We start from the raw sequence: 14,104 nt of genomic DNA, 5'->3' as shown, positions 1-14,104 counted from the left end.
AGCATTAACTTTGATCAAATAATTACATATATGTATATCTAACCACCTCTGTTTCATGCATCTGAAAAAAGTCATACCACTGATATTACCTGAGAGGAGAGAACTGCACAGGCGTGGGATCAGACCCGGCTGCTCCGCCGTTCCCATCATCGTATATGACTTTCCTGAGCCTGCAGCGCAAGGGTGTAGAATTTAGTTGGGATGCTCGGGACATGTCCCTACCAATATCCAGCGACTACTAAATTGTCCCTAGCATTAACTTTGATCAAATAATTACATATATATATATATATCTAACCACCTCTGTTTCACGCATCTGAAAAAAGTCATACCACTGATATTACCTGAGAGCATAATCATCTCTCAATCATCATGGTATTGCATTGCATTATATGTTTTGAACCTACAGAGCTTTGATAATAAAACTAAGCATTAAAAATCTTATTATTGGGAGATATAGAGTGACAACTGACATTTTATGCAAGTAGTCTGATATACTGTTATGAAAACCTCATTGATTTACATTACAACAAATAAAGCAGATATCCAAGAGTTATGTACTATGAAACAGTAAGTAGTTCTGCTTAAACCTTTCATGGAGATTAAAATATATTTTTTGCATAGATAGCTTTCCAGCAAATTTAACTCTACCTGTTTGCCCATATGCAAATATACAGGCATTGTATCCTTGGAAAGCGCTGTCCAAAAGACTCTCTCCAAGACACTGAAACACCACATCCTGACCTATGAGTCAGACATTACACAATATAAACATATTTACTGCAAATGAGAATAAATGGCATGCAGTACTAAATCAATTGAAAATACAGGAATAATAATTCACCCAAAAATGAAAATGAACCCACAATTAGGTCGTCCAAGATGTAGATGAGTTTGTTTCTTTATCAGATTTGGAGAAATGTAGCATTTCATCACTTGTTCAGCAATGGATCCTCTGCAGTGAATGGGTGCCGTCAGAATGAGAGTCCAAACAGCTGATAAAAACATCACAATAATCCACAAGTAATCTACACCACTCCAGTCCATCAGTTAATGTCTTGTGAAGTGAAAAGCTGCGTGTTTGTAAGAAACAAATCTATCATTAAGATGTTTTTAAATTCAAACTGTTGCTTCTGTCTAAAATATGATATCCATAATAACACTTTGTCTTGTCTGAATCAAGAAAGAAATAATCACAGATCAAGCACGGTTTACAAGCCAAAACAGTCCAAAACAGCTCTAAACAAATATGTGGTGGACCAGGAGATGGACTTTCTCACTGGAGGAAGCGTTATTATGGACTCATATTTTGGCAAGTTAAAAAAACATTGCAAAAAAGCAGTTTTTCACTTCTCAAGGCATTAACTGATGGACTGGAGTGGTGTGGATTACTTGTGGATTATTGTGATGTTTTTATCAGCTGTTTGGACTCTCATTCTGACGGCACCCATTCACTGCAGAGCATCCATTGCTGAGCAAGTGATGTGATGCTACATTTCTCCAAATCTGATAAAGAAACAAACTCATCTACATCTCAGATGGCCTGAAAGTGAATACATTTTCATTTTTGGGTGAACTATTCCTTTAAAGGGTTCCATTCAAGTTTATCAAATTTCTTAAAGTTCATTGTCAGTTTACTTCCATCGTAAGTTAGTTATTGTAACTGTGATTTCTGATTTACTTTTTTTTTTAAACTAAAAGACGAGTAAATAAATACTAAGGTAATTAACAAACACAGCAACTGCTTATAGAGCTTAACTAGTCTTGAAGCTTTACAAATCTTTAGCTTGATAAACCGCGGATGATCAGTAGATTTGGTAAAGCAGTTTTACAGGTTTGTCTTTTCTTCAGAAAAGTTCACAAGGAAACATAAGCAGGGAATAATGATGTCTATTAGTTTCTATTGCCATCATAAATGTTCCCTGATGATTCAGATCACTGCAGTATAAACACATTACAGAGGTTTAGTGATAGTTTCCACAAAAGGGTTGGTCATTATAGCAAAATGAATCATTTTCAATATCAACAGACCTGCAAATTTGGCCGTCTCAGCCTCATCCATAGACCAGAAGCAATAATCATACGCGAAAACCTGAAACGAGACATCGCAAATGTCTAAAGACTGTGTAACAGATGCATGTCACAAGCTTGAAATGAGCCGTCTAAATGTTCAACATGACTAATAACTTTATACTAGGGATGGGTGTATCGATCCAAAGTATCGATATATCGATACTGACGCGAGTATCGATACTCAAACAAAAAATTTACCAGTGATTTTGTTAATTCAACAAAAAAAAATATATAATAATGCGTACAATATGTGTAGGATATAACTATTTTCCTGCTCATCTGAAATGCAAATGTTGCAAGACAGACCCAATCCATCACAGAGAGCATTCACTCACTTCTGACAGTGCACTCAAACAGGGCTGCGTTTCCCAAAAGTATCATAAGAAAGCATTAAAGCTTTTGGTAACGGCAGCCCTGAACAATGCTTATCAGAGGAAAGAGGAAAAAAAAAAACATGTGTTTGAGTTATTTCACATTAAACAAACTGAAATTGTAGCCTACACAGTTTGTGCAATTCCAGTTATTTAAACTGAACGTTGAAAGATAATATTGATCATGTTCTATTCTGTAATGTTAATAGAAATCATACACTGTCAGAATAAAATGTTGCATTTTATGCATGTAACAGCCATTCACTGGCAGTCTCCTATAATAATGAACCATGATTTTACTAAAGTGACCGTAGTTCAACTGTAGTATTTATAGATTTGAATCATGTGTAAACAAAAAACGTATTTGAACCATGTGTAAACAAAAATATAACCTAATAAATTACAAAAACAAAGTTAAGTGCTTATCATTACCCATTTTACTCTTAGTAATTTAATAATTTCATAAATTTCATAATTTAAAAGCTTAGTTCAGAAGTATCGAATTGGTATCGATATCGATGATACTGCCTTGAAAAATATCGGTATCGTATCGAAAACAAAATAAGTAGTATCGCCCATCCCTACTTTATACAAATCCAGTTAAAGCTGCAGTCCGTAACTTTTGGCGCTCTAGCGGTTAATAAACAGAACTGCGTGCGTCTTGCGGAAGAACACTGTAGCCGGAGCTACTTCTCTCTGTTTATGTCTGTGGCGAATCACGCAGGTACAGGGCTACTCCGCAGCGGTACCTACCCGAACCAGTCGAAATAGTCCGAATATAAACACTTATTATAGGTGTACCATAGTGATTCAGAACAAGCCGAAAACACGGTTTGGAAAATGGATTCATGGTGTACTCGCTTATTATATACATTTTGTACATTTTGAACACAAAAAAATGATGGACTGCAGCTTTAAGTTAAACCATTTTCGGTCACGCACATTATTCGTGATAATAATGCATTTGTTCACATGAATTTAATGCAGAAATGACATACGAAAACTCACCTTTGGTTTGCTCCTGCATTCACAAAAGGACAGACGGAAAAACAACAACAGAAAAACACATGAATATATTACATCATATATATGAAATGAATACTTTTATTCAACAAGGATACATTAAATTGATCAATTCAAAAGTGACAGTAAAATCGTTTATAATGTCACAAAAGGTTCTATTTTAAATAAATGCTGTTCTTTTGAACTTTCTATTCATCAAAGAATCCTGAAAAAACGGCATCACGGTTTCCACAAAAACATGAAGCAGCACAACTATTTTCAACATTGATGATAATCAGAAATGTTTCTTAAGCAGCAAATCAGCATATTAGAATGATTTCTGAAGATCATGTGACACTGAAGACTGGCGTAATGATGCTGAATCTGACATTTTTACATTTTAAAACCAGTTACTTTAAATTGTAATAATATTTCACAGTATTGCTGATTTTACTGTATTTTTGATCAAATAAATGCAGCTTTGGTGAGAGTAAGACTTATTTCAAAAACATACAAAATCTTACAGACCCCAAACTTTTGAATGGTAATGCCCTTGTAATTTGTTTGTATAAATACACATTTACACAATTATTGTACATATGTTCACCCATTTTATCATCTACTTGAAAATCTGAACATCGTGCATCTGATGACCTTTCCTCAACAAGACATGATTTAAGCACCAACGTTTAATAATTAAAGGCTTGTTCAAATCACACAATGATATTTCCTTTAGCAATCCCTACTTATAACATCAGCTAAAACATCCTGCAGAGCTACAATTGTGTTGTTTTTTCTATAAAACAACAAAACAATTATCAGGACAAACTTCCAGATTTTCCTAAGCACACGCTGAGCATGACAGGAGGACGACAAAGCATTTCAGGAACATTCCAGAAATTTGTGCAAAATAAGGACAAGCTGAACCCTGGGCGAGAATTACACAATGTAACCATCTGCTTTGAGCCTCCTTCATCTCATGTTTTACTTTAATTAAAACCCACCCCGATATCATTTACATGACAAACAGAATCTGCATGAGTGTGCTGTCTCTACTTGCACTTCATAATGAAAACACAAACTTGCTGTGAGGGATTATTATGGAATTTGAGTAAACTTTCTTGTATAAGCCTGTAAAACCTGTTTGCACGCCATCACCGCAAACCGCTGCAAGTTACAGCAGAGACAGCTCAGCGGTCTGAAACATGACTAGATCAGCACTGAGAAACTGAGAGAAGCTGGACACGACAGAGCAGATTCCTGCATAAGGTGACCTGGAAAACGGCCAGATCTCCGGGAAAGGCTTGCGGAGAAAACAGGCACACCCTTTGTAAAGAGACCAGAAGAAGGAACGGAAGAGGAGACAAAGAGAAGGAATGAAGATAATAATGCTCCAGCACAGGCTGAAAACCGGCTGGTCTTTAATATATCAAACATGCATGTGCAGTTTAGTGCATGCTGACAGACGACCAATGCAAAACCGAGAGCTGATTTCAGTCATCAGACAGCGGTGATATGAAACACTGCTGACTGATGAAGGCTCTGCTGCAAAACCAACAAACTCCTCTTTGTGTTAAAGGAGTAAAGAACTACAGCATGCAACATATGCATGGATCAAAACGTCAGGCCATTGTACAGTAAATCAATGTCTCAATTGACTTGTCTGGTTAAATAAAGGAAAAAGTAATGACAACAATGCTATAAATAAACAAACACTGGGAACAGCTTTATAGCACCCAATGCAAATGCAGCAACATTATCAAAGATAACACCATTTTTAATGTGTGACCAGTCAGAAGTATATGAAAGATGTCACATGGCACCTTACATTTATTATATTGGCTGGAAAACTGCTCATCAAGCTCCAAGAAACCACTCACAACACCTTAGCAACCACCCAGACAACCGCATAATGCCTTAGAAACCAACAGAACATTAGCAATTGCTTAGCAACACCTTAGCAACCACCCAGACCACATTGACAACCGCATAATGCCTTAGAAACCACCAGAACATTAGCAACTACTTAGCAACTCCTTAGCAACCACCCAGAACACCTTAACAACCACATGATGCCGTAGAAACTACTCAGAAAATATTCAATATTAGCAACTCCTTAGCAACCACCCATAATACCTTGACAACCACAAATATATAATCACATACTTCATCAACACTCTAGTAACCACCAAAACACTTGACAACCACATAATTCCCAATAAACATCCCAGAACACCTTAACAACCACATAATGCCTTAGAAACCACCCAGGACATTAGCAACTGCCTAACAATACCATATCAACCATTCAGAATACCGTGACACCCACAAAATGCCCTAGGAATCACCCAGAATATGTTAGCAACTGCTTAGAAACACCACAGCAACCACTCAGAATGCTCTGAAAACCATATAATGTCACATTAACCACGCAGAACACCTTATCAACTATCTAACAGATGTCAAGAATGCTTTAACAACCACATAATGCCCTGCAAGCCACCCAGATCATTAGCAATTGCTTAGCAACCCCCTAGCAACCACCTAGAACACCTTAACAATCACACAATGCCCTAAAAAAACACTCAACTGCCTAGCCACATCCTAGCAACTGCCTGGAACATCTTAACAACCACATAATGCCCTAGAAAACACTCTGAAAATCTTAGCAACCACCCACAACACTTTAACAACCACAAAATGCCCTAGAATCCACCCGGAACACCTTAACATTTGCCTGGCAACACCCTAGCAACCACCCACAACACTTTAACAACCACAAAATGCCCTAGAATCCACCCGGAACACCTTAACATTTGCCTGGCAACACCCTAGCAACCACCCACAACACTTTAACAACCACAAAATGCCCTAGAATCCACCCGGAACACCTTAACATTTGCCTGGCAACACCCTAGCAACCACCCACAACACTTTAACAACCACAAAATGCCCTAGAATCCACCCGGAACACCTTAACATTTGCCTGGAAACATCCTAGCAACCATCCACAACACTTTAACAACCACAAAATGCCCTAGAATCCACCCGGAACACCTTAACATTTGCCTGGCAACACCCTAGCAACCACCCACAACACTTTAACAACCACAAAATGCCCTAGAATCCACCCGGAACACCTTAACATTTGCCTGGCAACACCCTAGCAACCACCCACAACACTTTAACAACCACAAAATGCCCTAGAATCCACCCGGAACACCTTAACATTTGCCTGGCAACACCCTAGCAACCACCCACAACACTTTAACAACCACAAAATGCCCTAGAATCCACCCGGAACACCTTAACATTTGCCTGGCAACACCCTAGCAACCACCCACAACACCCTGACAACCACCATAGAAACCATATCAGCAACCACCTAGCAACCACTCAGCAACCATTCCTATGGAATATACAAGGCACGTATAACTTCCAAACTTCAAGATGTCTTTACTGTAAACTGTGAGTGAACTCTGTGACAAGCTAGGATTCAGTGTTTCCATTTTAAAATCCTACAGTAGTTGCATTCACAGGAAGTTAACCAGATATCTTTTGTAAAGCTATGTGGTGCTTGGCAAGAGGACAGCACACATTTGTGCAGCTTTGTTTTTTAAGTTGCCTGAAAAGACCCAATGATACACGAGTAATTTAGTTTCTTGGGTTTTTAGCACAAGTATCCAGGCTTACTTTTGACCTGCCAATGAACCTTCACTCGTTTCTATGGACACTGGAGGTCAAAGGAGAAGAGGAATGTAGAGAAAGAAACAAAATGTCAGCTCGAGAGAGAGTCAAACTAAAACAGGAAGAGATTCTGTTTCTTTCCTACTTTATTAAGTGATCAGACTAATTGTGATTTCACCTAGTGAGCAATAAATATCAACTAGAAACTACTCAGAACACCCCAGCATTGTATTGCAAAGGCAGACAGCACTAACATTCCTCAGATCGAATTCATATTACTCCAAAAGTTTGAGGCTTGTCAAGACAACTATAGAGATCATTTTTGCATTTTATTAGATGACTCTACATATTCAAATATCACTGTACTGAGTGTTAGTCAAATACAAACACACACCCACACAAACACACCCCAGTTTACCTGCTGTCGCCCTTTCCCAGGTTTCCATTGGCCGGGTACAGGACGGTCTGATTTCCTTCCATGTCCACAACACATTTTGTCTTTAAGTCTCGTTCTATAAAAAGCACATTAATAACAATCAATCAAAAATTGGTCAAAATGTTGTTTGCATCATTGCTTACAAACAGCATTTCACATGCAATATTTCTGATTTATTCAATTATATATGTAATTGAACAAATAATTGACATACGTGTGTGTGTGTGTGTGTGTGTGTGCGTGCTGAACACAGTATAAACATTTTCAAAAATAATGTAAATGCAGCATAAAGATAAAGTTTATGCATTTTAAAACTAGATTTTTTCCCCCAGATTTGTTCATTTTCATCATCCTGACAGCCTCAATAGTCACTGACCCACAAAAGGGGAAGGTTTGCTTTCATAAATGAGGATCATAAAAGAAATAAGGGCTGCAGATAAAGACCAGAATCAAACACACAGTCTGTGACGGTCACACTCACCTCTCCTGTTCATGGGTCGCACCCGGACCGCCACTTTCACATTAGACTCATTCACAGCACTTTCATCCATCATGAAGATCTTCTGCACCTGTCTCACCAGTTCCTGTGTTATTACAACATCCAAGTATGAGCAATAACGCCATGAGATGACTATGCAGCTTATTTATTTAACACTACAAATTATAACCTTCATTTTTCAAACAGCTCTGAATATTTTTAATATTTACATTTTAAATAGACTTGCATGTAAGAGGTTTGTTTTTATTGCTCTTTTATTTCTTATTTATGTATGTTTTAATGTAAAGTGTTAAATTGTCGCATCTCTTTTAATGCTGCTTTCTCTTTCGTTGTATAAACATATGTAATATTGTAACAATCACTGTTTCAATCGTTTGATCTGTAACAATGTTTCACAATTTAGAGTTCCAAATGACAAATGTATGACTGCAACTCGAGAACTTTTCAGTTATAATACAATAAAACCTGGCTGTACCTGTTCATGGAGAGTGTGTCTGCTCGTTAAGGAGCTGTGCGTGTCATTCCAGCAGTGATCATGCGGAACTGCTACAGATTAAATGTCCAGAACAGACACACTGACGCATCCAGACGGGAATAAAACACTTCCAGCCCGGCCCTACAGAACAAACATCAAACGAGAGTTCATTAAAGGCAAAACAGCGATAAATCACCCTGTTTAATTTCCTGATCTCTCGCCATCTTACCGTGTTAAACTCCAGCGGATCTCCAGGAGCGTCTGAGCACAGCAGGTGAATCACGCACATACGGGACAGGCGGACCGTAAACAGAGCGAGCAGCTGGAGCCGCACCTTCAGTCACACGAGTGCTGGAGTGGGCGGGGCCTGTCGGCGCGGAGCTGATTCTGATTGGTCAGGTGCGGTGGGTCTATATGATAATTCTCGGTTTTATTACATTTTCACTGTTACTGATAAAAACTACTTAATGACTGTAACGTGAGTATTTGTAATTCGTTACTTCACACCCCTGCTGTTAGAGGACAAGTGGGAATATGTGACATTTTTAGTTCAATGTTTATTAAAATTTCTGAGTATCATTAAGTTACTCAGGAGTGAAATATTGTATTTTTCTGTCTTTATAAACAAACAAAAAAACGTATAGGCCTATATACACACACACAGGGTCTGAATACTTAGGACCATGTGTTATTTCAGTTTTTCTTTTTTAATAAATCTGCATAAATGTCAACAATTCTGTGTTTTTCTGTCAATATGGGGTGCTGTGTGTACATTAATGAGGAAAAAAAATTAACTTAAATGATTTTAGCAAATGGCTGCAATATAACAAAGAGTGAAAAATTTAAGGGGGTCTGAATACTTTCCGTACCCACTGTATATATAATACACATTGTTATTATTATCATTATTTATGAATTTATTTATTATTTAATATTATCTTCCTTCTGCTGTTAGGAGTTTTATCCCTATAGGATGATTATATTTTTGCTTTTGCTATATATAATATATGCAATATATATAATGCTATATATAATAATGCTATATATATAATTGCTATATATTATATTTTTGCTTTTGCTATATTTTGCTTTTCTGTTGGAAGTGCACTGTACATTGACCATGTTAAATATAAAAACAAAGGTCATATAAAAATACAATATATTAGAATAATATTACATAAACTACTTAATGTAAATATTTCATATAAATATATAATAATTATATAAAATAATATAATTTAATGTATATAATATAATATAATAAATATAAACAAACAAACAAATAAAACAATAAATAAGGCATAAACAATGGTACTAGCTTTGCTTTTTGTTTGTTTCTTTTTTTCTTTTTTACACATAACTGTAATGCAGTTCCACGCCTGACCGCAAGGCAAATGCGCGTCTGTCTTGAGCTGAATGACACGCACAGACATACAGCAGAAGAACAGTCAGTCCTGTTTCCCGAGTTTTAGAATCACAGAAAACAACAAAGCTAGGGAATCAGTCCAACTTCTGCAGTTCAGACATGAAACTGGTGCGTACATCAGTGTGTTTTACTAGTGCATAAATATGATAACGGCTGTTTTGAGTTGAATCTACAGTGACAGTAATATTGAGTCCGCTGCAGTAAATGATGATCTCTCTCTGTGTGTGTTGTGTGTGTGTGTTGTGTTGTGTGTGTGGTGTTGTGTGTGTTGTGTTGTGTTGTGTTGTGTGGTGTGGTGTGGTGTGGTGTCCTCGCCAGAGGCTGTGTTTACACGCGCTGTCTGCCCCTCTTCCTTAATCCCAGGAGTCAAAGAGTTCAGATCTATGTGTGCATTCTCTCTCTCCCTTTCTGTCTGTCAATTTCACTATTTTTGAAATGTAACCTTTCTTGGTGAATTTTATAATATTGTTTTGCATAAACTGTTGCCAAAAGCACAAAAATGCAAACAAAAATCAGTGATGAAATAAAATAACTACTCTGTTGTACAGAAAATAAATTAAAGCATTATTGGAAGCTTATTATTATTATTTTGTTTTTGTGGGCGTTCCCAGCAATGCCGAGCAAATCTATTGAAACCTTATTTTTGTTTTGTTTTTATGTTTTTGTTTTGTTTTTATGTTTTTGTTGTGTTTTGTTTTGTTGTTTTTGTTGTGTTGTGTTGTGTTGTGTTGTGTTGTGTTGTGTTGTGTTGTGTTGTGTTGTGGTGTGGTGTGTGTTGTGCGTGCGTGTGCGTGTGCGTGTGCGTGCGGTGTTGTGTTGTGTTGTGTTGTGTTGTGGTGTGGTGTGGTGTGGTGTGTGTGGTGTGTGTGGGTGGGTGTGTGTGTGTGCACGCGTGTGTGGTGTGTGGTGTGTGTGTGTGCACGCGTGTGTGGTGTGATGTGGTGTGGTGTGTGTGCGTGTGGTGTGGTGTGTGGTGTGGTGTGTGTGTGTGTGTGTTGTCTGTCAGGTCACCCCACTCTGCCCTGTAATGTGCTCAAGTTTAAACCCACCAGCATCATGCTGGACTGTGGGCTGGAGCACCATAGATCAACATTATTATTATTATTATCATCTGGATCAATCAGAATACAACATAATACACTGCTGTTCAAAAGTTTGGGATCAGTAAGATTTTTAATGTGTTTTAAAGAAGTCTCTTCTGCTCAAGGCTGCATTTATTTGATCAGAAATACAGAAAAACAGTAATATTGTGAAATATTTTTGCAATTTAAAATAACAGTTTTCTATTTGAATATGTAGTAAAATGTAATTTATTCTTGTGAGTCAAAGCTGTATTTTCAGCATCATTACTCCAGTCTTCAGTGTCACATGATCCTTCAGAAATCATTCTGATATGCTGATTTAATATCAATATTGAATACAGTTTTGCTGCTCCATATTTTTTTTTTGGAACCTGTGATACTTTTTTCAGGATTCTTTGATGAAATTTTTTTTTTTTTAAAGAACAGTGTTTATTTAAAATAGAAATCTTTTGATAACAACATACACTACAGTTCAAAAGTTCGGGGTCGTTCAATTTGATTTTATTTTTAAGAAATGAATGCTTTCGTTCAGCAAGGATGTGTTAAATTGATAAAAAGTGATATTAAAGACTTGTATTGTTATAAGAGATTTCTATTTTAAATAAACGCTGTTCTTTTGAACTTTATTCATCAAAGAATCCTGAAAAAAGTATCACAGGTTCCAAAATAATATGGAGCAGTAAAACTGATTTCAACATTGATAATAAACCAGCATATTAGAATGATTTCTGAAGAATCATGTGATGCTGAAGATTCTACTTTGATCACAGCAATACATTAGTTTCACTTAGAAAACAGTTATTTTAAATGACAATATTTCACATTTTTACAGTATTGATCAAATAACTGCAGCCTTGGTGAGCAGAAGAGACTTTTAAACATTCAAAAGTTCTACCGACCCCAAACCTTTGAATAGTACTGAATGTAAGTTGAATGATCTCACATGAGCTGACAGTGAATTCCTCGTTTGATTTGACAGTAAGAGAGGACAGCTTGCTCTATCAGCTGTTGTGTGCTTCAGGCTGCTGCTGATGGAGAGAGCACCAGAGGCTCGTGCTGCCACCTGCTGGAAGAACAAAGAAATACAGACGTACTCAACTCCACACTGCTGCTCCTTCTGCCCAAAAACCACCAACTTAGACAACAATTCTCCAGGGTGCATGAATGAGAAATCTCATAAAGGTGTTTGTGTATTTTAGGTTGCTGCTTTATATTATTATTATTATTTTTTTTGCAGTAGTTCATCAGTTCAATATTGTGGGATTTGTCTTATTAAAGACATCTATAATATAATAGACAGTTATATAGTAAATTATTAAATTATGTCATTTTATACATATACCTTTGAGTTGGGGATACTCTCTGGGCAGCTCAAACTGGATCATTCAGTCATTATGAGAGTGTCTCGTGTGTCTGGCTCGTCTCTGCTCACCACACAGCCTCCGGTGACGCCACACGCCTGCCAACACACTATCCCATAATGCATGAAAAAATCATCCAAGCCAAGAGAAATGTTGATTATTCATTTATTCAATATCATATAAAATTTAAATCACAAAATATAAATAAAATATTAATTTAAAAGAAAATTAAATGAATAGTAATATTTAAAAATGTATTTATTTTATGCATTGAAATCAATCGTAAATCGAGTCCAGTGTTGTTATTGCTAACTCAAATTAAAACCATTTTTGTTAACTGAAATAAAGCTGAAAAAACTCAAATCTAAGTATTAGATGAAAAAAGTAAAAAAAAAACGAAACAAAAATGAAAAATGTTGTCTTGGCAACTAACTGAAATAAAACAAGTTTATGTTAAAGAACCAATTTTTTTTTTTAAAGCTATATATAAATATAAAAAAGCTACAACTAATAAAAGTGATAAAAGCACATTACAAAATGACTAAAACTTAAACAAAAAAATTTAAGTGAACTGAAAAAATAATGATGAGAGCTAATTCAAAAATATGAATAAACACCACAATAATATATAAATATTACATAATATAAATAACACCGGTCGAGTGCTTTTTAGAAAAGTTGAAATGAGAACAATTAGAACTTTTGCAATTAACTGAAATAAGATTAAGTACTAAAATTACTCAAATTAATATAATAAAATAAATTACAGCTATAAAAAAAGAAAACCGATTAAAAAAGGCTAAAGCACATAACAAAATTACTAAAACTTAAAACGAAATATAACTATAAAAAAAATATAGCTAAAAAATTTAATTATAAAAATGACCAAAGCACATGACAAAATTGCTAACTGAAAATACAAAAAAATAAAAGCTAATTCAAAATATCAATAAATACCATAATAGTATTTTCAATATTGATAATAAACCAGCATATTGGATCATGTGACTCTGAAGACTGGAGTAATGATGCTGAAAATTCAGCTTTGATCACAGGAATAAATTGTATTTTTAAATATATTCAACTAGAAAACCAGTCATTTAAATTGTAATAATATTTCACAAGATTACTGTTTTTACTGCATTTTTGGTCAAATAAAAGCAGCCTTGATGAGCAGAAGATACTTCCGTAAAACACATTATAAATCTTGCTGATCCCAAACTTTTGAACAGCAGTGTACATATTACATAACATACATGATATCTTATATTATGTACAATTCTACTAGGGTTTAAGCAATTAAGCAACAGAGAATCACACCTTGTGGACTAAATGTATATTACATTTTTTTATATTTTGATTTTATTTTTACATTTTAAGTATAATATCAAAATATCAATAAATACCATAATAGTATATAAATAATCAAAAATAAATAACATGCTGCTAACATCATACTTCATTGATATCAGTTGTGAGTTTAGTCTTTTAATAATAATTAATAATAATACTCTTTTTCTATTAACTGAAATAAAGCTGAAAAATATTTAAAACTTAAAAACAAAACCACTTTGTTGATATGATTTGTGAGATGTGTGAATGTCACTTAGGTTACTGCTGATGTAGCCAGTATGCAGGACAGCTGATTAGGGTTCTCATCAGTTATTGACGGGTTATTGTGTGGTGCAGCCC

The 14,104-nt window shown here is 35.6% G+C and overlaps 1 protein-coding gene and 1 long non-coding RNA gene across 2 annotated transcripts in view; one reads left to right on the top strand and one right to left on the bottom strand.

Annotated features, from left to right (window-relative positions):
- Nucleotides 1-8,924, bottom strand: part of LOC107559082 (kinesin-like protein KIF13B) — a 38,304-nt gene extending 29,380 nt beyond the window's left edge. The window contains exons 1-7 of the mRNA XM_016242812.1: nucleotides 8,773-8,924; nucleotides 8,544-8,684; nucleotides 8,051-8,153; nucleotides 7,552-7,645; nucleotides 3,453-3,465; nucleotides 2,032-2,092; nucleotides 652-744 (exon numbers count right to left, since the gene is read on the bottom strand). Coding sequence (XP_016098298.1) covers nucleotides 652-744; nucleotides 2,032-2,092; nucleotides 3,453-3,465; nucleotides 7,552-7,645; nucleotides 8,051-8,123 — 334 coding nt within the window. The 5' untranslated portion in view covers nucleotides 8,124-8,153; nucleotides 8,544-8,684; nucleotides 8,773-8,924. The remainder of the gene's footprint in view (nucleotides 1-651; nucleotides 745-2,031; nucleotides 2,093-3,452; nucleotides 3,466-7,551; nucleotides 7,646-8,050; nucleotides 8,154-8,543; nucleotides 8,685-8,772) is intronic.
- Nucleotides 8,925-9,980: 1,056 nt separating this feature from the next.
- Nucleotides 9,981-14,096, top strand: LOC107559128 (uncharacterized). Its single transcript, XR_001605564.1, has 3 exons — nucleotides 9,981-10,077; nucleotides 12,031-12,233; nucleotides 14,023-14,096. It is a non-coding gene; the product is annotated as an uncharacterized lncRNA (long non-coding RNA).
- Nucleotides 14,097-14,104: the final 8 nt, after the last annotated feature.

The sequence above is a fragment of the Sinocyclocheilus grahami genome, unplaced genomic scaffold (genome assembly GCF_001515645.1).
Source record: "Sinocyclocheilus grahami isolate Dianchi unplaced genomic scaffold, SAMN03320097.WGS_v1.1 scaffold674.1, whole genome shotgun sequence".
Classification (NCBI taxonomy): Eukaryota; Metazoa; Chordata; class Actinopteri; order Cypriniformes; family Cyprinidae; genus Sinocyclocheilus; species Sinocyclocheilus grahami.
The sequence above is the reverse complement of the archived record's forward strand: the minus strand, read 5'-3'. Positions and strand labels throughout refer to the sequence as shown.